Source organism: Gambusia affinis, linkage group LG04 (genome assembly GCF_019740435.1).
Source record: "Gambusia affinis linkage group LG04, SWU_Gaff_1.0, whole genome shotgun sequence".
Lineage (NCBI taxonomy): Eukaryota > Metazoa > Chordata > Actinopteri > Cyprinodontiformes > Poeciliidae > Gambusia > Gambusia affinis.
Window position 1 is genome coordinate 32,249,927 of NC_057871.1, and position 27,182 is coordinate 32,277,108.

At 38.8% G+C, this 27,182-nt stretch overlaps 1 protein-coding gene across 2 annotated transcripts in view; it reads right to left on the reverse strand.

Annotated features, from left to right (window-relative positions):
- Positions 1 to 263: 263 nt before the first annotated feature.
- Positions 264 to 27,182, reverse strand: part of LOC122829859 (protein kinase C beta type-like) — a 68,244-nt gene continuing 41,325 nt past the window's right edge. Inside the window, exons 5-17 of one of the 2 annotated variants that reach the window (XM_044114752.1) lie at positions 23,285 to 23,413; positions 22,761 to 22,917; positions 22,355 to 22,489; positions 18,904 to 19,000; positions 18,669 to 18,809; positions 18,423 to 18,596; positions 18,206 to 18,297; positions 16,359 to 16,421; positions 16,117 to 16,255; positions 15,943 to 16,023; positions 15,388 to 15,495; positions 15,170 to 15,310; positions 264 to 1,704 (exon numbers count right to left, since the gene is read on the reverse strand). In XM_044114752.1, the coding sequence (XP_043970687.1) occupies positions 1,552 to 1,704; positions 15,170 to 15,310; positions 15,388 to 15,495; positions 15,943 to 16,023; positions 16,117 to 16,255; positions 16,359 to 16,421; positions 18,206 to 18,297; positions 18,423 to 18,596; positions 18,669 to 18,809; positions 18,904 to 19,000; positions 22,355 to 22,489; positions 22,761 to 22,917; positions 23,285 to 23,413 (1,610 nt within the window). In that variant the 3' untranslated portion in view covers positions 264 to 1,551. Of the gene's footprint in view, positions 1,705 to 7,835; positions 11,226 to 15,169; positions 15,311 to 15,387; positions 15,496 to 15,942; positions 16,024 to 16,116; positions 16,256 to 16,358; positions 16,422 to 18,205; positions 18,298 to 18,422; positions 18,597 to 18,668; positions 18,810 to 18,903; positions 19,001 to 22,354; positions 22,490 to 22,760; positions 22,918 to 23,284; positions 23,414 to 27,182 lie in introns of those variants that run through there. The other variant, XM_044114751.1, reaches the window with a different exon arrangement.

Consider the following 27,182-nt stretch of genomic DNA (forward strand, 5'->3'; position numbering starts at 1 on the left):
GCCATTTTAAAGCCAGAAAGTGGAAAAGATAAAGAGTGGAAGACAAATATAAATAGTCACAAGTTATGTGGGAGCATGTCATTGGCATGTTGTCAGAATGAGGTCCATTATTGGACCATGTCACTATTGGGAGTCAAGTGTGGATATTTCCAATATTTTCCAACATCTGGCCACTCCAGCAAAATTTATAATCTCCCAAGAGTTTTTGAAGCAGAAGACTTTTCAGCATTTTGGGGAGGGAATGAAAGCAGAATTCACACACAGCTGATGAAACTATTGGGCTGCACAACAGACACATCAGACTGTCCATAGCCACATACGGGAAGCCAACTTAGTCAAAATCTAATTCCTCAACCTGACCCCTATCATGTTCAAAGGACTGTCAATCGTGGTAAACCACGATGTTATCAATGCCGATATTCAAGATCAGTAATTACTAAAAATAGATTTTGAGTTTCTCTATATATTGTATAACATACAAAAAACTTATATTTGACATGGGGCATTAATATTTTTGTTCAGTGTAAAAATCTGTAACTACAGTACCAACAAATATGGCATGCATAGAGGAGCTCCACCACAAGAACTGTAAAGACCTACATAACACCAACACACTGCAATGCAAACAGAGTCATGAGGATATGTGAGAAAGATAATAGGTTTTTCTTTTTTTGCATCAACTTGGAAGACAAGACATGCTTAAGACTAAATATCGTACTAGTTTAGACATGAGGTTATAAATCCTAGATCTGAATCTTGCACCTCTCTGAACTGCTGTCAGTTCAGACATGTTGCCATGTTTGACTTATTGATTAGAACATGTTCATGACGTCACTCTCGCCAGCATAGAAGGAAATCGAGTAAACAAACACACTCTTCATTATCAACATAGCGCAAAGGTATATGTTGGCAGTAAGTCTTGAGCTGTTTGTGGTGAAGTCCTGTGGATGTTATCTACTGCTGCTGTTTCCTGGAAATATGAACGTCACCACTCTGGTAGAAGGTCATTTAGTGGATTCTTCTGCTGCACAATATTTGAAGAAAATTCTCATTATGAATGAACCCAGTCCCAGTAAAAATGTAAGTGTTTAAATGATATGGTGTCAATTTGTCTTCCTGGCTTGCAAGGAGGTTAGTGGATGAGGAGGGAAGTACGCAGTACTGTGCAAAAGACTTAAATCATCCATAATTTCTTTCTAATTTGTTTTTCAGGAAACTATGTAATATGTAAAAACCAGTATTTGCTATATGAGATGCAGTGAATCAAAGGCATTTGACTAACTTGGCCAACATTTCATTTTATGAAGTAATCTTCTCAAGAAGATGCTGTCATGCTCAGATAAAAGGAGTAAAAAAAGCAGTTAAATGTCCAAAGAAAAGCTTTTAGAGCCCTTCAGAAAGAGGGTTGAGCTTTTACTGAGGTTAAAAGATTCCAAGGCATTTTGGCAGAAATAGTGTAAATCATATGGAATTCTTTAAAACTTTTGCACAGTACTAGAGCTGAGCTGTTTGGATTATTTTTCTGTGCCTCATCTAACCACCGGGATGTCCTCAGACTTGTATAACAAATTCAGGGTTGGTGTAGGAGAAGCCTTGGAACTCATTCTGGTCCAGGTTCATGATGAAGAGTTTGTCTGTCGGTGTCAGCTCCACCGCCATCTTGGTGAACTCCTTGTCAAAGTTGCCAACATCGCTGCGAGATTTCTGCCGCAGAAAATTGAAATCAGTTAGAGATATGAAACTATGGAACATTAGAGTGACAGTAGTCATCAGTAAAAGCATAATTCAGAAAGAGTGGAAAGTGATCTGAAAAAAGTGGCAGTAACAGCTGAAAAAAGCACGTAGAAGAATAAAGAAGGCGGCACATACTTTTACCACATTCAGACAAACTAACTAATTGCAGAGCTGGAACAATCGAAGGTTATGAAAAAAGCTTTTATGCTCAAACTTCAAAGCTATTAAAATGTTAAATCTTTCAGTCATGCTTCCCATGTTGTCTTTTCATTGTGAATGTTTGTAATTACTCAAGTATCATACAAATGTTCTGAATTTTATTATTATTCGAGTTAGAATTTAAAAAGATTTTATTGCAAATGTAACATTTGGTCCTCCTTTCACATTAAGTTAAAAAGGTTGGTAAAGTTCTAACATTTCAGAATTATTTTATGGAAGCAAATCATTGCCTATTTAATCTAATTTGATGAAAGGCAAACAGTGGACAAAACCATTGTTTGGTAAAGGTTCCATGAATCAAATATCCATAAATTTGAGGATTTAACATAATTACAAATTACAATAAGTAGATTTCTTTCCCCAGTCTGCTGTCAGTACAGTCATGACTTAGTGATGCAAATGGGTTTCCTAGACTTTGTTGCTACAAAGAGCTTAAGTTTAAAAATGATTATTATTATTATTTTTTATTCTTGTGAAGTTAATCTGTTAACTTAAGTTCTACAGCAGTTCCACACCCAATCCACACCTCTAATTTTCCAAGTGGCCTATTTATACTTTGCTGTCCCACTCATCTCAGTTTGTTACTTTTTGTCAACCCCAAAACCCCAAAGACCAAACCCCCATGCTGTCCTCACCTCCTAAACTCTCAAGATAACCAAATCAAGATCATTCATCCCCTCATCCCTTCATCAATAAATCTTTGAACCTATATCTTTGTGGTGTGGTCCTTGCTAGTGAATTACCTTACCATGAAATTAACAGGCTGCAGACACTTACTTCATATGGTGATCTAATTAACTGATTAATTGCTATAAAAGAGAGGCAGAGTGTTCAAAACTTGTGTCTTCTTGTGCTACCAATAGTTACCTCGAAGAAAGAGTCCAGCTACCTTCACTTTGTCTCAAAATGATGTCATAGTTTGGAAAAGCACTGATAAGAATTCTGTACATCGAAGAATCAATCAATCAATCAATCATATTTTCTTTGTATACCACATTTTCGTAACAAGGCATTTCAAAGTGCTTTACATCATAAAAACACAAAAATACAAAGTCAACAACATAATATTTTGCACATCAGATTATTGATTAATGTTTCATGATTATGTTTCATATCCAACTCTGAGCAGGTGGCTTTTTAGTACAGATTTAAAGGCACTCAGTGTTTCAGCTGTTTAACAGTTTTCTGGAAGTTTGTTCCAGATTTGTGGTACATAGAAGCTGATCGCTGCTTCTCCATGTTTGGTTCTGGTTGTTGCAGAGCAGAACCAGAAGCAGAAGACCTGAGAGGTCTGGAGCAGATCTTTAATGTATTGTGGTACTGTTCAGTCATTTATAAACTAACAACAGTTTTTCAAAGTCTATTCTCTGAGCTACAGGGAGCCAGTGAAAGACTTTAGAACTGGGCTGATGGGCTCTATCTTCCTGGTTTTAGTGAGAACATCAGCAGCAGCATTCTGGATCAGCTGCAGCTGGAGGAGTGATTCGTTGGACAGACCTGTGAAGATGCTGTTACAGTAATCAATGTGACTAAAGATAAATGCATGAATGAGTTTCTCTAGATGTGACTGAGACATTAGTCCTTTAATCCTGGAAATGTTCTTCAGGTGATAGAAGGCCGACTTTGTAACTGTCTTTATGTGGCTCTGAAAGTTCAGGTCAGAGTCCATCACTACTCCCAGCTGATTGCTGGTTTTTAGTTGTAATAACTGTGCATTGACTCTAGATCTACAACTCTAGATCTATAACTCTAGATCTATAACTCTAGATCGTTCCTCTTTAGGTCCAAAAATAATAACTTCAGTTTTGTTTCTGTTCAGCTGGAGAAAGTTTTGGCACATCCACACATTTATCTGTTCTAAGCCTCTGTTCAGTGATTGGATGGATTCAGAGTCTCCTGGTGACATCGTAATGTAGAGCTCCGCATCTACATCCACATAGTTATGGTACCTAATCTTATTTTCTGTTATAACCTGAGCTAGTGGGAGCATGTAGATATTAAATATGAGGGGTGATCTGAATAACTGAATAAGAGAGTGATTTCCAACAACAGTCTAATTTCAAGCAGTTTAGTTGCAGAAGCAGTTTCAGAAGTGGGCTTTACAAGTGGGCTTTACAAATCATGCTGCCATGTGAGCTTACTCACACATGGCAGCCACTTAGTGAGTATGTGGAAAATGACTTCTGGGAATCTGCCTAATAATAGCAAAGTAATTTTCTCTCTCCAAGAAAAACATTTAGTACAGGTTGGCATTTTGCCGGAATGAACAGAAATATGGTTACTTCCCCTGATAACTCCCACTTCTACAGGAAATGTGGAACATAGTTTATCTGGAGAAATAAAAATGAGATCTGTCAACCCAGCTGTTAAGAATCCTGGTGTAGTCCATGTAAGGGGTTGATTCTCATGCAAAAGAGGGGGGAGAGAGAGAGAGAGGACATATTTTCCAGCATGATGGAGCAGTGTTCATGAGGCAGAAGAAATAAAGTGTTTCAAACATCAGAGCAATAAACTTTTAGGCCTGTGGCCACCAAGCTTACAAGTAGTCTATTCCATTGCATGTCACTAAACAATAAGTCTCTATCAGTGGAGCTTTGACTCCAACGCTGATATGCAGCATGACAAAGGCAATTAAAGAAATGAAGAAGAAATATCATTAATATAAATATTGACTCTTTGCCCAAATATGATTCATTTCCTAATAAAGCCTTTGAGACTTATAAGATGTTAAGCCATAGCTGTGGATTTTATTTAGACTCGATCAGTTCCATGATAAAAAATGTATTTATACAAAGAATAAGAGTAATAAAGGAAATGAGTTTATTGGCTATGTGAGCGATTTGCTATTTTAAAGCTTTGGGTCTCCAAAGCTGTGAGTTTGAAGTCAACTGCTAATAGCATTAGATAAGGGGTAAGTTACAGTGTTGTCAAATTAAGTGATTTTGTCCATATTTCTGTTAATTTAGGAGTTATGGCAATGCTGGAAGTCTGCACCGTGGGAAACAAACAGAAACAAATTAAAAAACACAAGCACCCTGCCAACAATCTTAGAAAAAACATTTAAAAGATGGAAAATAGCCACCCACACCACATCTACAGCACAGATGCAGAAAGACTGAAGAGAGGAAATGTTCCAGTACAGAGCGGGACGAAGATCGATACCAAACGACAGCCGGAGAGGATTTCACACGGGGAGGTGGAGCAGCGCGTCCTCAGCAAGACACACGGACCACATGAACTACACACAACAGGTTTGATCTCCTACCTCCTCCTTATGTCTCATCACAGGAGCTCCGGCTGAAATGATGGGGAGCTCAAATGTTTTCACCTGTTTGAGCTCTTTGCTGAGCATCCAAGCAATGTGATATACAGAAATCAAAAGTTTTATAACGCATTTGTAGCACAAAATGAAAAAAAAGACATTGTGAAAAAGTTCTGATTTTTCCCACCCATTTCCAAAAGTGAAACTCAGATTTATGACACAGAAAAAAATTTCAAGACTTTATTTCATGTAATTTAAGTCATAATCATTTTAATTTGAATGGTTATGGCTTACAGATAATCAAAAGTCTGTTTCAGAAATGTATTTGATAACTGAAATTATCTTTGGACCTTTAAAAATTATGTAGCTTCATGTTATTAAAGCTAAAGTTTAATCAGTAATACTTTATAACAAATTTATGTCAGATCATGATTTCTTTTTAATGTCAAGTTGTCATAACAAAGACATTTTGAATAATGTCAACTTTGTAATAAAAGTGTCATGATTTACCAAATGGCACTTTATGACAACAGTGATAAATATTCATGAAGACTTACTCGTGTTCATGAGTTCAGGTGTCATGACAGTCTTATTCACAACCCGTCAAATAAAGTCTTACCTAAATTCTAGTCCAGTGTTTGTCACTTCTGGTCCTCAGGGCTCCCTGAGAAACATTTAAAACCCTGCAGGTTTTAAATGTTTCCCTTCTGCCACAAACCTGACCTGAATAACTGGGTGAATAACAAGCTTCAGCATCACTTGATGACATGCAGAGACCAGAAACACAAAAAATTTGCAGGCCAGCTCCTCAGGGACCGGAACTGAGAAACACTATTCTAGGAAGAACAATCACAATAATATGACCAACACATGAATCACTGGCTCCATCATCTAGTCTGATCCATGTTTTAGTCATTGTTGCTTAAGGAGGTTTGTGTTTGGACAAGTACTGCTCTGTTGCAACATTGCTTCTTGGCAATAAATATTTCTCCTTTTCTCAAGTCTGTTTAAGTAGCCCTTAAATGGTCTGTATTGTTAAGGAAAATGCATTTGTTGATTAAGCACCAATGTTAAAACTCACTAAATCTTGCTTGGAGTCACTTATTACTATAGATAAATGGGGAAAGAAGAAGTAATGAAAATTTAGCAATTTTAGCCTCAACAATCACCTGGATCTATGACTACCTCACAAACAGACCACAGTTTGTGAGACTGAAGGACTGTGTGTCTAACCTGTGCCCCGTGATGCTCCTGTGATGCTGACTACCTAGTCAGCATCACAGGAGCATCACGGGGCACTGTACTTTCACCATTCCTTTTGTCTCTCTACACTTCAGATGTCCAGCACAAGTCTGACTTCTGTCATGTACAGAAATACTCAGAAGACTCTGCAGTTGTCAGATTTATCAGAGATGGTCAAGAGGCCGAGTACAGAGAGCTGGTGGACCACTTTGTGTCATGATGCGAGAACAATCATCTCATCTTAATTGTGAACAAAACAAGTATTGTTGATTTCAGGAGGAACAGGGTTAGATCAAGTCCTGTTTCCATCATGGGAAAAGTGGAGGTGGTTGAGGAATATAAATCCCTCTGTGTTCATCTGGACAACAAACTGGATTGGAGAATCAACCATGAAGCGTCTATAAGAAGGGACAGAGCAGACTGGACTTCTTGAAGAAGCCAAGAACCTTTAAGTTTTGCAGCAAGATGCTGCAGATCTTCTATAAGATTGTTGTTGAGAGAGTCATCTCTTCATCAATCAGCATCAGAGCCAGGGACCTAAAAAGGCTCAACAGCCTGATAAAGAAGGCTGGTTCTGCTCTGGTTCTGCTCTGGTTCTGCTCTGGTTCTGCTCTGGTTCTGCTCTGGTTCTGCTCTGGGGACGACTGTGGAATCTCTGGAGATGACGACGCAAAGAAGGATTCTTCATAAAATCAAGAAAGGTATGGACAATTTCTTCACAATACTGTCTTGAGAAAACAGAGTATCTTCAGTCAGAGGCTTCTTTACTGTGTTACTACAAGAGATCTTTCCTGCCAACAGTCATCACCATCTGCAAGAACTCTGAACAATTTGAGTTAATATGAGTTACAACAACATTTCATTTCCCTTTGGAATCAAATTATGTATTTTTCAATTTGAATTGAGTATCCTCCCAGTGCTGGTCACACACTGATGTGGGACGGCATCACATTGTTAACCAGCATTTCTCAGAGGTCAGCCACTGTGACCGCTTTGGTCACTAAAACTAATCCCCAAGCTGTTCCCAGAAGTGTTCATTGGGGTTAAGGGTCATGATAAGAGGCAGTCCATGCCATGACACAAAAGCGGCCTCTCTACTCTCAAATCCTCGAGGCGTTCTGTGATGACCCAGTCTGAGGTTCAGCATTGATGTCTTTGAAAACAGAAATCAGCTCCTAAGACTGGAGATCTAGAACTGCCATAGGTTGAGAAATCCCATCTTTATATCTCTCCGGTGAGACTGCCTCGAGTGACGACAAGACTCATGTTCCTGTAAACATGAGTCTTCTTGTTCCTGTAAACACATCACATGCCTCCACCAAAAGGATTTAGCAAGTTGTCTACAAATGTGGCACCATTTAAAGGGAAATCAAAAGGCTTTCTAGCAGCATAAGATTTATTACTAAGAAGCATTGCTACAAAAGAAAAATAGAAAACAAAAATGACCAACATTTTTTTTCCCGTTTTTTGCAAAGTTTAGTCTGTAACTGACTTAACAGAATGATTGTCAACAGACAAATAACTATGCATAGTACGGTAGCTACAGTAATACTCTTGGTAGCAGCAGCTGTAACTACTATTTTTATCTAAAATAATGATGGCTAGAAATCTGGTGCTGCAATAATTCTCTAGATACCACACCTGAGTTTGTGAATCATCACTCTCTCCAAGAAACAACTCCGTACACAAAAAGGAGTTGAACAAACAGTCAGATGTGTTGTGGCAGCAGTAAGAAGGCACACACAGAAGAAGTAGTCTGGCAGGCACCAGTGAGTATATTATGAGTTTCCAGTCACAATCAACAACAGCATCTCTCCCACCCAGAAACCACATTCAAATATTTCTCTGATATAGAAATGATATTTTTATATATATTATTTCTCTGGAGTATCTCAACCTTAGTTGTTCACAGTTACCATAATCATGATTAGTGCTCATGGTTGTGATCTGGTAGAATCAGAGATTTTAGAAGCAGGTGTCTTTGATGTTACCTTCCTACCACAAGCTCAAAAACTAGATTTGACACATTGTTACTACTTTGTATCGTTACACAGTTACAAAATTATGAAACAACTTTGACATTTCATCTTTTATATGAAAAGGACTTTCAAGGGACATAATAATGTTGGTCAACAGTTGGGATAGGCTGTAATGAATGTCATGATAATTACATCTGTATTGTAAAATGGCACATGATGGCTGCTCTTTTCCACAGCTGTTAGGAACAGTATTTTTATGATTCTTAACCTTTTTTTGGCACTTCTGGAAATTTTGTTTCTGGAGGATAAACTAACTTCACAATAATCCAAATGTCTACATCAGGTAAATTTTGAAAAAAAAAACAAAAAAAAAAACAAAAACAATTGTTTGCAAGATATGCCCTCCGTCAATGAAAACACAGTGTAACAGGAAAAACCTGTCTCCAGAGAAAAGCAAAGACCCTTCAAGGAAAAACAAACAAATAAATCTGCAACTCTTCCTGCTTTTGTGCACGAGGATCAGAAATCAGCAAAAATAAAGTAGATACATTCACCACAACATCAAACAGAAAGTGCAATAATATTAGATCCTACAGACAAAAGTAAAGCTAACATTAGGAAACTAGTATTCGAACAATTACAGCAAAGCAATTAGTCAGTTCATCTACACTGTATGAGTTCCCAACATGTGATCATGTTACACTCATCAACATCAATGACTGCTTGTTCTAATCAATATGCAGGTTACAGGGAAGGCGACACAGAGACAGAGCATGTTCAGCTTGGCCTCTGGCATCCAGCAGCCTGCTGATCTGAGGCATTTAGATGTAAGCAACATTTCTGCATTGAAGATAAAAATACAACCAGTAGAGGCAACACAAGAGCAGCAGTTACAAGCTAAACTACAGTGGTCCCAGAACAGAGTCGCTAAAGGAAAACACGCTGGCCTGTTCTCTTGGATCATGAATATGTAATCATGATCCATCATGATATATAATCATGGGCGGGTTGCTTTCAGTTGTGCATATATTTCCATTTCTATCTGAATAATATTTTAAAATCTGCCATTTTGGAGATGCATTTCTCTGCTTTCTTTCCAAAAGTCTGGCTTGGTACCGAGAAGGAGACTGAAGGTAATAAAGTTTCTTTGGAATGCAGAATTTTTCTAGAAGCTACAGAAAAATTGCCTTTCAGTTTCCCCTGGAACCACTGTACTCACAAAGAGACAAAATTATTTAGTAACATTTATCATTTAGTATATTTTCTAACAAACTGATGAGAGAAAACATCAGGGTTTATCGCACTGCTTCTTCTGCGTCAATCTAACTAGCCACCACTGAGTCACCTCAACAATTTTTATCATGGCGGCACAGAACTGTTGGCGGCTATGTGAGGATGTTAGTAGGCATCCAAGGTCACTAAGCTTTGTGTAAAGCCTCAACTACACTACTTTGGATGATTTTAGCATAAACATAAGGTGGTAATAATGTGAATCCAGCAGAAGAAAAGATTTCTACATTTGATTTAGTTAAAAAAGAAATTTTAGCGAACCTCTGACCCCATCAGGATTTGAAGCAGGCAAATACTGAATACTTTACTGTCAATTTATAAACATAAACTATAGCAGAAAATACAGATGAGTGGCAAATATGAAAAACAATCAGTTTTTATAGAATCTGTTAAGGCAAGTTAGCAATTTTGTTGTAGTCTGAGAAGTTTTTAAAATAATTTTCAACAGAGTAATTCTTTATTGCTTTAGAATGTGAAGTTTTTAAAACAATCTTTAACAAAGTCCATGAATAACACAGTTTCAATGCTAATTTAATTTAACTACAATTTTTCTGTTAACCATGAATATGGCATTTAACAAACACTTCTACATTTATATGGCATTTAAAAATAAAACTTGACAATGTAAACATTTTCACGACGTTCTCAAAGTATGTTGCAAAAATTGTCAGGGAATCAGCTTTCAGACATTTTTTGTCTTTCTGTTACATTAAACTAAGCCAATGTAAGCTAACAACAAGATTGCTTCAGGCAAAAGGTTTCATTGATGCTTTCTATAAACAATTAGGTCATTTATTTTCTTGCTGCTTCTGAGTTTTTGCCGTTTTAAACTAAACTAACATGTTGAACTGCATCATGAAAGAACAGTTTAGGATAATGCTACTTTTCTCTTTTTGATTTTATTGCTCTGTTATATTCTTATTGATACTAAAATTAAACATTCACTGTTGGACAAGATGTGGAGTATGTTTAGTTGGATATTTAGGTCTGATAGTGGTTTCCAGGGGCAAAGGAAAGGTATCAGTTTACAGATGCTTCTCAGATTTTAGGTAGAGGCTAAGATAAGCTAACACCTTCAGCTTCCTCTCTAACAGACCAGCTGAATAGTTTCACACATTTGGAACAAACTAAATAAATCTTTCCAAGAATGCTCAAACATCTTTAAGCCTTTTAGACCTGAGCCAGAAAAAGTGCTAATGTGTAACGTCAGGTCTTAAAAGGTTCAAAATTGCTGGATGCAACCCAAATATGACATCATCAGAATAATTTCTTGTTTGGTGTTTCTTTTAAAGTATGCTTATGAAGAATGGGTGATTTCTAATAAAGCCAGGAGAAATGTTACATGGTCATTGAGCTTGGTGGTTGTACTCAGGGTTAACATATGAGAAGCCTTGGAATTCTTCCTGGTCCAGGTTGGATATTAGCTCCTGATCTGGGGGGGTCAGCTCAGGGGGGTTGCGTGTGAAAAAGCGATCAAAGTTCTCTGCATCACGCCCACACTGCCGTGGAGAGGAGAGATGAAGGAATGGATTGAGTTTCATGAAGGGTGAGGGAAAGAAAACAGGGACAACAAAAGACAAAAAGAGAAAAAAGAGAAATACAACTAAAATATGGTATCAACCAATCAAATCACTCACAGCAAAAACTGTGGAATTCCATTGGTCTAAATGAAAGCAGTGGGCATACAGATTCATCATTGGTAACTACACTAACAAGTTTTAGCTTCACATTTGTCAGAGTAGTGACCAATGGTAGCAGATGGTTGTGTTCTGGTGATGGGGGATTTTTTTTCACATCTACAGTGGCTTCAAAAACTATTTGTGACGGTGGAACACCATCCCACCACATATTCATACCTACTGAACTTTTCCATATTTGACACATTGAAACCACAAGCTTATTTCATTGGAATTTTATATGAAAGACCAACACAAAGTGGTGTATAATTGTGAAGTAGAACAAAAAACTACATGATTTAAAACATTTTTGACAAATAGAAAATGAAAGTGCAGAGCGCAAAAGTATTCAGACCCTTTTGCTCTGAGTTCAACTGACTGGCCCCAGAAGTTACCACCTGTTGACTGCTAATGATTGAACAGAGTCCACCTGTGTGTAATCTAATATCAGCTGAAATCCAGCTGTTCTGTGACAGAACCAGGGCTACACTGGATTGGTTTAAAACAAATCATATTCATGCAGTAGAATGGCCCAATCAAAGTCCAGACCTACATCCAACCCATAATCTGTGGTAAGATCTGAAACCTTATGTTCACAAACGCTCTGCATCTAATCTAACTGAGCTTGAGATGTTTTACTTTGGGATCAATTAAGTATTTCTGAATTTGAATTTTGCAGAAGAACAATGAGCAAATATTTCAGTCAGTAGATGATCAAAGCTGGTAGAAACAAACCCAAAAGACTTGAAGCTGGAACTGACATGACGCTGGCTCCGCCCCCATGATCCACAGGGGATGTCAGAGTTTCTACAGATCTATTAACAGATCTATCGCTGATAGATAATCACAGTCCAAGTTGTCAGTGGGTAATATGCATTCCTGACAGCCGTTACCCAGAGCAGAATACAATTTATTACATTTCCAAAACCAAAAAGGAGTCTGGAATAAAGCAAGAAATGGATCAAGGCCTGCAGCCCACCTCATGTCCAGTTGAATGAAACTGTGGACAGAAACTACCAAGTTAGTCAGCATGAAGGTAACTGGTAGTAAACATCCCATTTTTGTCATACGGACATTTACTGATGGACAAATCAAGCCCTGTAGTGGTTAATTAGGCACATAGCTGTACACAGGCAAATAAAGCAGGGGTTTTCAAAGTATGAAAGGGTGAGCCCCCCTCCAAGGAGCACAATGCCTGCTGCCCCCGTGGAGGGTGGCGGAGGGGGGTGGAGTTGTAAAAACTCCACCTTCAGCCCAGCTCTGGCCAAAACCAGTGATGGCATAGTTACTTTTTCAAAGTAACTTTAATCGGATTACTGATTACTCCTTGAAAAAGTAACTATATTATATTACTGACTACTTGACTTGGAAAGTAACTAAGTTACACTAAAAGTAACTTTTAGTTACTTTCAGCAGCTGCTAACAACAACGCTCCACCTCCTGTGAAAATCACATTGATCTTTGCTAATACTTAATTGTAAGTTATTTTATAATGGTAACATCAACAATGTGTCTCCACTGATAAGGTTGAACTGAAGAGGAGATTGTACAAAAAATAAAAAACGTGAGTAATTTGTGTGGTCCACTGTTGTCTGGAAAACTCTAAGAAGGATTTTAAAGCCCCCCTCCCCCCAGCCTCCAGATTCTGCGTTACGCCCCTGAGTTTGATGTCGCAGCGCACAGAGCTCCTCCTGCAGCTCCACAGCTCAGATGGCTGCGACACTTACCGTAATATTAATAATTATAACGGTGCTAACTTGCCATTATAACTATTGCCAACTACAGACACGTTCATTCGTGGCTGTTTTCACGTTTATTGCGCTGTTCATATTGGTCTCGATGTTTGCAGTTTTCTGGAGCGCAACGCGAAGCTCGACGTCATTCAGAGGTAATATATTAACTTGACATTAACAAAGACACAGCGGGACGGATCATCCGGGAAATGATGGACAGAGAGAGACTGACTAAAACTACCTTAATGACGGACAAATTCTGGGATTTATTATGAGTCTCTGCTTATTTCCAAGCCCGAATGAACAACTTCACGTTCAAAAACGAGCCTAAAAGGCGCAACCCGCCACTCATTAAATTTGCAAGCGACTTTTAAAAAATGAAGCCCAAAGCTTATAATAATCGGACTGGGCGACAGAAACTGAAAATAGTTCCAGTTTTTCTACCAACAAAATGCGCATCTTCCTCCATTGTTTACATTTCTGTCGCATAGAGACGTCGGTCACTCGACAAGACAAGTAGAGGAAATACGATTAAATAACTAAAGAAGATAGTAACGCAGTAACGCAAAAATGATTTTGATAAGTAACTGTAGTCTGATTACTGGATTTGAAATAGCAACGCGTTAGATTACTGGTTACTGAAAAAAGTGGTCTGACATCAGTAACGTTACTGACGTCACTGGCCAAAACATCCTCTAAGGGGGGAAACATTTCCACTGATCCCCGCTCCACACGCGCACCCCACAGTACCAACTTTTTCCTAAATCCACAGAGTTGATCGTGTGCGTAAAAGACGTTTCTCTCACATCAGTAGACAGCAAGCAGATAGCTTTTCCGGTTTACTTTTTCCCTCCCACCGCGCCTCCCCTAAAGTGCTCTGGCGCCCCCCAGGGGAGGCGCGCCTCACACTTTGAAAACCGCCGAAATAAAGAAAACTATACTTAGGTATCATATCCCCTTTGTCATGAATGATTTGACCTAATATATTAGTATTATTAACTAATTTATTATCTGGAAGTAATCTGGATAAGGTCTTAAGGGCTCCATGCTAAGGACTCACAGCTGACGGCTAAGCGTCAAATAAACACAACTGAGTCTGATTAAAATGTCAGCGCCAAACATCTAATTATTTCCAGATCAATAAATGAAGGTAGTTATTTTATGTGTAGATTCCAACAGTAGCTGGAATCTACACAGCTGCTGTTGTGTGGCAGTCTATGAAAACAGACTGCAGTAACTGCTGTATTGACATTTAAACACCTTTTTAGGCTACTAATTATTTTTGAGCAGTTTGCTGAAGGCAGATTTTCACAAGCCGGTTTTATTTAAGTCATTACTTAACCATTTTGTATGAACCAAAAGCATCCCACAGCATTCGCACTCACATCCAACCAGACTTTGTCCCTCATCATTTTTCCTCTTGGGCTTTATCGTTGACTTCTCCGTTATTTACCGCTAATAACCTGACAGACCTGATGTAGGACTCCTTAGAGAATCTTCTTGCCCGCCGTCTTTGCCACAGTGTTGGTTTATAAGACAAAAATCACTCAAAAAATGCCTCAGGTAGTGCATTGAGGACTGTTAGTGTGCCATAATAACAGTTTGCTTGTCAGAGGACAGCTCTACTTCAGCATGTGGGCGGAGCCGGCGTCATGTCCATTGCAGCCAAAGGTGGATCCACAAAGTGTTGACTCAGTGGGCCTGAATACTTTTGCCCACTACTCTTTTCAGTTTTTTAGTTGTAAAAAATATTTTGAATCATGTATAATTTTCTTTCTACTTCACAATTGTATACCAATATGTGTTGGTCTTTCACATCAAATTGATATAAAACCTATTTATGACTGGTTGTAATGTGACAAAATATGGAAATGTTCTAGGGATATGAATACTTTCACAAGTCACTATAACTTACCTCATGGGCAAGACTAAGAATACAACTCACTTTTTTTTACATGGATCATTTCTAAAGCAAACTTTCGGGACTTGGATACCTTTATTAGGTGGAAAGTGTGCATGAGGGAATACACTCACCGCTTTTGGTTTGAAAGGAGGCTGGACCTCCTTATTCTCCAGCTTTTCCCAGTCAATATAACGGAAGAAGGCGTGCTCCTTGATGTCCCTTTCTCCCTCTGGGCCACAGCCAAGACGCTTCCCTGGGTGTTTGGTCATCAGCTAAAAATATACAGTTATATTTACATATACACTTATATATGTAAAGACAATGTATGTGTACTGCAGTGTGTTCTCACCCCCTTGCAGATAGCAACAGCTTCTTTGGACATGGATTTAGGATAAGAGACATGATGCTCCATGATTGACTGGAACAACTCATCTTCATCTTCACCATCAAATGGAGGCTGCAGATGAACAAAATTACCAGATTTTTAATTATTGTTTCCAACATTTTACCTTTGATTAAAATTTGAATAAGTTAATTTCCACTTCTTAACAGCAATGCACCTAAAATTTCTGTTTTTATTACTAGATCACAAGGTGGTATATGACAAATAATATGATACACTTAAATGCAGATATGAAATGATAAAAAGGCATATTTGAATAAAAATGTCTTCAGCTGCTTTTTGTGAGTCAGGATGCTCAAGACGGCAGAACAACAAGGAAAGTTTGTTCCACAGCTGAGGTGCAACAGTTTGTAAAGAGAGAGTTATGTAGATGTTTTTATCAAATGAAGCTGATCAAAGGAATGTTTGTTGTGGCTAAAACGTGTGTTGCAACAGTCTAGACACCTTTAGTACCGACTCCTGGTTATTAATAGCAATGCTGATTAAAAGTGATGCACATACCTGTCCAGCAAGCATTTCATAAAGCAGTACTCCAAAAGCCCACCAGTCCACAGACTTCCCATAAGGTTGATAAGCAATGATCTGTTGGGAAGAAAACATGTTAATCAATTGTTACAGACTTGGAACAATTGACCAAATGCATCGGTTGACAAGAAAAAAAACACATGAACACACCTCTGGAGCAATGTAGTCTGGTGTCCCACAAAACGTCTTTGTTGTAATGCCGTCAAACATGTTTTCTTTGCACATGCCAAAGTCTGCAATCTTTATGTGGCCTTCAGAGTCCAACATCACATTGTCCAGCTTCAGGTCTCTGTAAACATGCACAAATACCCACAACCAACCCATTACTCACAACTGTGCAATTACAAAATACAAAAACCTGATGAATGGGAGAGATTCAAAACCAGGCTCACCGATACACAATGCCTTTGGAGTGAAGGAAGAAGAGGCCAATGGCAATTTCTGCTGCATAGAACCTGAAACGCAGAACACCACTTCTTATTGAAATAGTGATGGTACATTGAGTCCAGTGAAAATATGCTAATTTTTTAGCATATTTTCTGCATGAGAGATGCAACTGGCTAATTTTTCACAAAACAGATGTGTTTGGTTAGAACAGTCTCTCCGGGTTCTCCGGCTTCCTCCCACAGTCCAAAAACATGACTGTCAGGTTAACTGGTCTCTCTAAATTCTCCATAGGTGTGTGTGTGTGTGTGTGTGTGTGTGTGTGTGTGTGTGTGTGTGAATGTTTGTGTGTCCTGTATGTCTCTGTGTTCCCCTGTGACAGACTGGTGACCTGTCCAGGGTGACCCCGTCTCTCGCCCGGAACGTAGCTGGAGAGGAACCAGCAACCCTCCTGACCCCATTAGGGACCAGGGTGAACAGAAAATGGATGGATGGATGGAAAATAACATTTTTCTGCAAGACTAGATGTTGCAAAAATCAGACATTTTGCAACATTGAAAGATTATCCTAAGGTGATGAAAACAGCCACAGATGAACAGAACTGTGCACTTAGTCTCTATGAGGCTAGTTTAGCTTAAAATAGATAAAATGTGGACAGATTGGTCAGAAGAATAGAGTGGGCCAATGACCAGAGAGACAGACTGGATGGAAGGATGGATGGAATAGAAGGAGCAGATGGTTGAATGGACAGATTGATGGAAGGATTAGAAGAACGGATGGACAGAAACAAATGGACACATCAGAAGAACAGGCAGACGCAGGAACTATGGAAAGACAAAGGCTCAAACTTGAAGTAAAGAAATATATTATTTTACGGTAATTAAGATTCTCCTGCTTTCGTTTATAGAGCACCACTTGAGTCAGCAGTGCAACTTCTTCCAGCTTTCCTTTAACATCTTCCAGTTCCATTTCGTCTTTTGTTTTAAGGCAGGATACGTGAAGTGCAAATCTGACTGACTGATAGAATTTTATCTCCACCATTGGAGTGGAGCAACATGTGCATTTAGTTGTGCAGCACAGTGCGCTTGTTACAGTATAATTAAGTCAGTCCATCCATCCATCCATCATCTTACATGCTTATCCCAGTGAGGTTATTTTGGTTACCTCTACTAAGTACTCTGTGCATAAATTTGAAAGTGTCAGTGTGTCTGCATCAAGTATAGTCAAGGATGTGAATTGTAATCTGTTGAAATGATGGATGGCTTCAGATTTTTACAGTCTATTTTTAAAAATCCAGGGTGCTAACAAGACCCTGGGTGAGAGGATGGATGGACAGACGGACGGACAAGTGCTGTCTCCCCTCCCATCTGAAGCACATCTCCGCTTAGACTGTTTCTTTCCTAAAATGGTTCTCTGCTTCATTTTTCCCTGTTAAACAATCTGCAGTGATCCTGCCCAAAATGTTCACAGCAAACACTCTGGTCTGCAATGTGTTCTGTTTGGACAGATGTGCTGACATCTGTTCATGGTCTGAAATGCCTGTCCACCCAGATGGGGAACAGAAGATTCTGAAAATGAAGACACCTTGTCATTTCAATGTGGCGCATTCTGCCTGCTGTTTTAAAACCTTTCCAGTAAGACGAGCACAACATGGAGTCTAGCTGCACTCCTGCAGATGCCCACCTCCTGCAGAGGATCCAGAACTCTGCTGGAGTCTCTCAGTAGTGAAACAATACTCTTTAACATCAAGTATGACAGCACAGGTCTATTTCTCATTTAGAACACAAAGTAAAATATGATCATACAGATTTCAAAATGTTCATGGTGTAATCAGTGTGTTAGCATGAATACTCACACAGCATGAGGCTCCTTGAACCTGCCAACCTGTTGAATTTGATACATGAGGTCTCCTCCGTTGATATATTCCATGACAAAATACAACCGGTCCTACAGGGAATTATGGAGCAGGAAAGAATAAAGGAATAAACTCCTCTATTTCCTGGTAGAGGAGTCAATTTGAACACTAACAGCTGATAGTAGGTAAGTGTGAAGATAGGCAGAACTCATCTTACCATGGTTTGGAAACATGAGTGCAGCTGAGTGAGGAATGGAGGTTTGCCAGACAGAGCCAGAACTCTTTTCTCCACCATGGTGCACTCTACGTCATCATCTTGGATCACCACATCCTTCTTTAGGATTTTGACAGCATACAACTCATCTGTACCTTTCCTCTCTGCCAGCATCACCTAAAGGGTGTCCGTAGAAATTAAACTCAATAGAAATTAAGTCAGAAACACACTTCTGAAAAGAGGTCTGACCTTCCCAAAGCTGCCTTTGCCCAGAACCATGATAAAGTTGAAGTCTGCAAGTTTGACACGGTCCTGATTGCCGTTGCTGTCGTACTTACAAACTGAGGACGAGGACGAATCTGACGGCTTCCCTGGACCTATTTTTGCCCTCTGGAGGCAGTTTGGACCAACAGTGGAAAGAAAACCTAGTTAAAAACAAACAAGCTCAATAATGTTCTAGTTTTTCTATTTGTCTGGATCTTACATCAATCTGCCGTCGTATCGACTCGCTCCCCTCTTCTCCGTCTGGCTGGACAGGAACACTGAAGTATTCTCCTTCCTCCTGGGACAGCAGTTTAAACCTGAAGTCCCACATTCACACATACATTAGACGCTGCCTTTATTGTCCTTATTAAACATTACAGTGCATACTAAGGACATTCAAACCCTTGAACCTTTCCACATTTTCACATAAAGACCTCAATCATCAATCACTGGTTTGGCATTTTTGGTGAAAGTCAAGAAAATAGCATTTTTGCTGCATCTTTTTTGAAAATATCTAAGAACAATCAGGCGGAAATCATCTGTGAAAATCAACTTTTAAGTTTTCTTACATACTTTTAGGTCTGGCCTTTGACTGGACCATTGTAACCATGGATATGCTTTCATCCAAACCGTCCCACCGAGCTCTGGCTGTGTGTTTAGGATTGCTGTCCTGGTGGAAAGCTAACCTCCATCTTGGTCACAGTCTTAACAGGTCTCCTTCCAGCAGTACTGTGAATTTAGATACATTCCTCTTCCTTGTTTCTGCTAAAAAGCAATGCATCCCCTCAGCATGACGTGACCACCACCATGTTTCAAAATGGAAAAAGTGTGAGACAGCACCACACAGTGCAAGTGTTTCTCAACGGCTATTGCTTTGCATACAGATCAAGAGTTCAATGCTAGTTCCATATGACTGGAGTACCTTTCTGCTGGGACTCCTACATATTTTGTAGGAACTTAATTTTATGTTTTATATTTTCTTTCAACAATAAAGGAGAGATTTAAGAAAAGCTTAATTAATAATTGTCCTGTCAACACATTTCCCACTTCAGCTGTGGATCTATTCAGTTACGGGCTTTTTGTTGTTTCTATGACCAGACGGGAGGGCATTACCTCCTGTCTGGTCAGTGAGTTTCAGTTTTACAATACACCGAGTCAAACCAACCAACCAAACCCTTTGAAAAACCTGTTTCCCCTCTCATCTGTGGTGGCGCTGCACCAAGAACATCTGAAGGAAACAACACAAAAACCTCTGAAGAAGACACTGAATACAACTTCCTTCAGGGTTCCTCCACAAAGCCTGGTGGTCGTGATGCCGAGGCGGTCCACCAGCGACCCACTTTGCTTTGGTATTAAAAGATCTCAAGTTGACAGGAAATGTAAAAATATTATTGGGCAACTATATATGTTACTGGTCAGTGAAATGCTAATTAAAAACATAGATTGTTGCTATTTTAAACTAACAAATAAAAAAATACAATTAAAATAAACATGAATTATTTTTGTTACATCCAAATTAAGTCAGCAGCTCCTTCAAGCCACCCAGGCCGTCAGGAGTCCCATAAATGCTAATATTTTAAAAAACATAGAGAAATTTTAAATTTGTTTATTCAGAATGTCAATGTTGTTCAATTTGATTTAATAGTTTCTGCATAGATAAATGAAATTATTTTAAATTGTTTAACATTTAATTTTAATAGTAGCAAGTTTACTTTGTAAAGAACAATCTTCATACTAAGATTGTTTTGTTACCATAGCAACAATGGTAACAAGTTTAATTTTGAGTTTGAGCTCTGTTTGTCCACAAATATATAGTATGTCAGTAATTTACAATTATAACTGATCGCTGTTAAAGTCGGCCAACTAAACTACCCCCGCTGTATTCCACTAAATCCAGGTTGAAATACTGTTGTTCTTATGATGCGTTCACACCAAACGCCTTTTGAGCATCAGGCGTGTCTGGTTTACATTCAAAGTCTGTGTGGAGCATCGGACCTGTTGGATGTGCTCGACGAGTCAAATGGTTCAAACTGCGCCGCAACGACCCTCGAAGCGCCTCTTCATAGACTGTGAATGTGAACCAGATGCTCCTGACGCCCAAAATGCGTTTGGTGTGAACGCACCATTAACAGCAGGAGGAACCCCTCAATCAATTGTGCTCAAGGCCTCATACAGCATTGGCTCAAAGGGGCCGAATACTTTTGCACACTACACTGATGGTACCCCTGAAAATAATGTGACCAAAGGAATCATGTTAAACCAAGATGTGTCCACTACTTAGCATCACAGCTGTCTTGTAATCAGTCAGTGGGTCTATATATAGAGCTACAGGTGAGCTATTTGGTGACATGCTGTGTACCACACTGAACATGGACCAGAGTGAAGGAGAGAGCTGTCTCAGGAGATTAGAAAGAAGATTATAGACAAGCATGTTAAAGGTAAAGGTAATAAGACCATCTCCAAGCAGCTTGATGTTCCTCTGATGTTCATATTATTCAGAAATTTAAGATCCATAAGACTGTAGCCAACCCCCCTGGACATGACCGCAGGAGGAACATTGATGACAAAGCAAAGAGACGAATAATACAAACGGTGAAAAAAGAGCCCAGAAAAACCTCTAAAGACATTAAAGGTGAACTTCAAGCTCAAGGAACATCAGTGTTAGATAGTAACCTCCCAATGTTGGTGTGACCCAAAGCAGACTTAATGGGAGATGACCAAGGAGAACACCGTTGTTGAAAAGAAATCACACAAAAGTCAGACTGGAATTTCCCAAGCTACATGTTGACAAGCCACAAAACTTCTGTCTCATCTATGAATAGATGAGACAGAAACTGAACTCTTTGGCAAGAAACATCAGCTCTATGTTCACAGATGGAAAAATGAAGCATATCAAGACAAGAACATTGTCCTTACTGTGGGAGGAGGCTCCATGTTTCATGTGGGCAAAGGGTGTCTTGAATCTGTGCAGAGTATAATGACATCTCAAGACTATCAAGGGATTGTAGAGAGAAATGTGCTGCCCAGTATCAGAAATCGTTGTATTAGTCACAGGTCATGACCCCAAACACACAGCTAAAAACACCCAACAATAGCTAAGAGGAAAACATTGGACTGTTCTGAAGTGGCCTTCTATGAACCTGACCTGAATCCTATTGAGCCTCTTTGGAAGGAGCTGAAACATGCCGTCTGGAAAAGGCTTCAAACCTGAAACGGCTGAAGCAGTTTGATCATGAGGAGTGATCCAAATACCTGCTGAGGGGGGCAAAAGTCTGATGGACAACCACAGGAATTGTTTGATTGCAGGAAAACTTTTTGAGTGCCTCAAAAGGTTTTCCTCTTAGCAACAAAATATTAAGTGAAGGGTGCCATCATTTTTGTCCAGATCTGTTTCATGATTTTACTTTTTTAACAATTCTGTTGAAGCATGTTTAAAAAGTAAAGCAATGTGTGGACTTTCAACTGTTCATTTTCATAGAATTTTTATTCATCATTACCTCTGTCAGATTTAAGTTATTTCTGTAACCATTGTGGGTTTCATTAACCAAGGGGTACCTCCAATTTTGTCTACTTGTGTAAAATTGCAACAATATACACCAAATTCTGAAGTTGTAACATGTCAAAATGTGGAAAGGTTTTGGAAGGCCAAGAATATGATCTCTTCTCCTCACCATCCATCTACTCCTTGTTTCTGTAGCTCTGAGATGCCAAAGGAGAGTGATCCCATGAAGTCATTCCGGCTGGTCAAATCCCAGTCCCATACCTCCACTGACAGACGTCGGTCCTTGTCACTTTCTTTGAGCTTACTAAGAGATATCAACAGAAAGCAGGACTTATGTGAATGCTGATTGTCTTTATTTCAGCACATAAATTAATTATTTTTTTCTGTTATTACAGTATACCAAAAAAACACTGGCAATCTTAGAGAATATGGACAAAACTATCGAGGGGGAATAAGTGGTGGAGGTGGGTAGTTGCTAAAAATGAGGCCAACCTTTCCTGTTTGTTAAAACAATGCCAGCAAAGGAACAAGCTGACTTGAAACCACTAAGCACAGAGAAGAGAAGAAGGTCTCACAAAGTGAAGGATTCATTCCAGGTGGGGTTGAGGCAACATTTCATGGTCTTCGTCTTCTGCTTGCTCTCACTCTTGGGGTCGGGTATCAGTTTGAGCTTAACGTAGGGATCTGATAGGCCGTTTGGGTCCATGGGCACCAGGTTTTTTGCCTCTTTGACTGAGGAGTAGAGGGCAGAGAAAAATAAGTTCAATGGAAAAAGAAAAGATGCAATATGGATAGTCTGGATTGGTTTCTGCTCATGTCTGTCTGCCCTGAACAGCTCTGCATCCGACAACATTTAACACCTGCGTAGTTTCTCTTCCATAATTAATCCCCAGCTGTCTGGCAGAGGAATCTGGCACGCGGCTGCACATCCTGCTGGAGATGTGGGTCAATCGTTGGATAATTGAACCACTAAATGGACTTTCCAGTTTCAGTCTTAGTCTGATGGACCGCTTTGCTTAGAGGCTGTGTGTGCGTGTGCATGCGTGTGTATGTGTGTCAAAGTGAAAACGAAGAGATGAATGGACAGAGAGCACTCAACTAGTGACGGCAAGAACGTCGTCAGTGATGTGGGCAGAGATGTGGATGCGTCCTCTCCTTTCCGTGTGATCCGTTCCACACAGGCTTGGGACGTTGGCCACACATCGCTTGTGGATGTTCATCATGCAGTCTGAGCAACAAAAATACACACATCAATCATCACCTTATTAGCTGGTACATGGAATTAGAACAGCAAAGTTCTTCAATTAATAACTTAAAGGAGACAAGAACAGCAAAAGCTAAAGTATCCAGAAGAAGAAATCATTTTAACTACATTTTACTCTGCTACACATAGAGTCCCTTCCTCCTACAGACTCTGATCCAGAGGAGAAAGTGTCAATAGGTCAGGCAAGTCTGGTTTTTGGATTTCTGGCAATTTCTCTAAAAAATAACCCAGTCTACAGTGAGAGGAAGTTGAAGGACATCCACCGATAGGGAGATTAGCAACTGTCCATAATGCTGAAGTCTGTAACTTTTCTAAGAAATATATTATTTTAGATATTTGTTGAAATTGTCACCATCCTGTGACAGTATGGTATGAGTCCAAAAAAAAAAAAAATATTGTAAAAGGGCCAAGCTCTTCTGCTTTCTCCCACCATCAACTAAAAACAACCAATCAGAGCCAGGAGGCGGGTCTTAGTGCTGTCAATCTACCTGTGTATGGTGCTGCTCATGCTCCCATCTCCTTTTCTCTCTTGCTCTCTGTAGCTAGCAGAGCCCGTCATGAATGCTAAGGCTAGTTAGCATGGCCACCGATGATAGCAGATAAACAGCGAGTTGTTTCGCTGCAACTCTCTAGTATATTATAAATGAGGTTGACTGACAGCACTAAGACCCTCCTACAGGCTTTGATTTGGTTGTTTTTGGTCAGGATAACTTGACAGCAACATTGCTTCTCTAATATTACTGCTTGTGATTAGCAGCACCAGCTTACTAAAAGATATGAAGCAGCAGGGATGTACTGATATTTTCTCACACAGCTTTTTTATGTTGAGGTGTTTCTTTTATTTAATAACTAAAAAAATATAGCTTTAGATTATATTTAAATAAGGTTAGAACCTGGTAAAAACTAGATGATTCTAAGTCCTGATGTGTAAAACCAAGGAATTAAAAGTGTTTATTTTGAACTCACTGGATCAACAGGAAACATCATCTGACTATCTCCTGCTCTGATTGGACTCATTGCACGTCAGACTCCTCTTTAACGCAGAGTGTGTTAGGAAACTCTCTAACATTCGCAAAACTTACATAGCCATAACTAATAAAAAGACATTTTATTCGTAAAGATTAGATGTTAGAAATTAGAAACAAAGATAGGGATAAAACAAAACAAAAAGAAAAACACTAAAAATGACTATAAAACTGAAAAACTATTTTGCATAATACATCAAAGCCAGAAAATGGCAAGAATAACAAACCAGAAAAGAATAAACAAAGTTGACTTTTAGGTCATGACTAACAGGCAGCCTAAGTAAATTCTCATTCTGTCCACTAGATGGCAGACTCCTCTGATCTTCCATGTCAATCATTGAGCTCGAATCACCAATCAGTGGCAGGAGGAGATCCTCTGAAGATGCTTTTCTGTTGTTATTGGTTCTTGTGTTAAATCTGATCTCACATCTTCAACAGAGGGAACTCCACACACATCGTTCCTCCCACTCAGCACAGCTAAACAGATCAACTGATGAATAAACTAACAGTTTCATGGATTCATGCTGTGTGAACGCACAGAAACAATCTCATTAAAGACATTATACATCTATTTGATTGAATTCATTTGAACATGAGAATATTTAGTTTTGGTTTCTTATACTTTGTTGCCCTAATAATTATTATTTTCATATTTCAGCGATTTTTTTCCCAACAAAAGCACTTGCATAAAAGAAAGAAAACATGAAAAACTATACATTGTGCCTTTTATGAGTCTTAATCCCAGTGACATTAAAACATACGTAAAAGTGGTTTGGTCCTTGAGTTGTCTTAAGTCTAAGCAAATAAGAATTGAAATTAATGTGCTTCATTCTTCTGTAAAGCTGAATAATGGCACTGATATTATACATAGCAGTCAGTTTCTGCCAATAAGATCCACTGGATGTGTGAGCACATTTTCACAGGTAGAGATTAATGCAAAGCTTACACCAGATACTGCAAAGACATCTTGATGTCTGGGAAATGTAGGTGCATCCTTCTACAGCTCGAGTTCACTGACAAGTGGAAAACTAGACAGGTGCCAATCTTCATATGTGGGAACCTCATATCCATTGTAATATTGTAATAAACCAAATGCTTGGTTTTCATTTGCCATGATAAAGTAAAAGAATAGAAACGTGCTTGAAATATCACCATGTGTGATGATTCTAACAGTCTCATCTTTTTTTTCACTGAACTACTGAACTAACTGTTGATGCTGTTCTACTTTATTGAGATGTACTTGTGATCTAAAAGTAGATATAGTCCAGTTTTGATAAACAGTACACTGAAATCAGCTAATCCAAATTAGAAAAGAACAAAATGTGTTAACGCGTTTCTAACAAACTTCAGTTCTTCATGCTGAACCAGGTACATTTCTTGTATCTGTTCTGTCCTTGTTCTAACAACAGTGGATGTACCAAAGCTTTCTATCTGGATACGATATGTTTATACAGACCAACATAGAACTAGACCTGTTGGTAAATTATGTAAAAGAGGCTGTTGTAGTGTATTCATTAGCAAGCTGGGTCAAAGTCCATCACTCAGTGGGCACTGCATGGTGCAATGAGGAAATAATATTAAGAATGGTCATAGTTAAATAGAGGTCTGCAGAAACACACTTCCTGTTTATATCAGCAATAAATAAAACAAAGTGAATGACTATAAAATCCAGACTGTGAGACGGTGAATTCAGAGAGGTAATGCATGTGAATTAAATCTGGGCAGAAAGTAGAAACACACAACCAGGATTAAGCAACCAAAAAGACCGGGAAGCTGATAGGAACTACTGAAAAATCATAGAAATGTAATGGAATAGATCAAATCTGTGGTCGTCCAATATTAGGAATACCTATGAATGCTATTTTATTGCTGTATGTTGTTTGCAGTTAATCCACAAGTTTTCTTCTCTTCCCAGACTTTCTGTGATCATCTTGTTCCCATAATGCTCCATAAACTTTAGAATCTCAGTCTAATATGTCCAAGATGCGAGGATTCTAGGAACGTCCATCCATTCAAACGATATAATGAATAAATTAAAGGGATGCAGAGCAAGAATGTGTGACCTCTGAAACTAGAGGTGCACCTATGTCAGTGCCCTGGCTGATTGCTGATGTTTAAAAAGCTTGACCTGCCAATTCCAATTTTGACTGATACTGACTTTTTTGTCAGACATTTTGCTATATTATTTATTTCAAACATGATAGTAGTATTAAATCATGCACAAGAACGAGGAATGCAAAAGACATATTTTTGTACCACAGTAATCTTAACATGGTCGAAAAGGAGTAGGAAGAAGTAAGAAACTTATGAACTCCTACCCCATAAAGTCATACAAAATATTTGGATGGACCCTGATTAATAAGTCCAATCAAAGGTTGTATTAAATTTTGACTTCATTTTAACTCCTCATTTAACTTGTTCCATAACTTTACCCCATGAATTGAAATCCAAAAGCTCTTTCTTGTTGTTCATAAACTACGAATTCTTAAGTTGGAGTAACCCTTCACGTTATATCCCCCTTCTCTTTCATAAAACATGTTCTGTATGAGCTCAGGTAGCAGTTTATTAGATGCCTTAAACATAATTTGAGCAATTTTAAATTCCACCAGATCTTCAAATTTAAGAATTCTACATTTAAAGACTAACGGGTTCGTCTGCTCATAATAACCAACATTATGGATGATTCTAACAGCTGGTTTCTGTAGGAT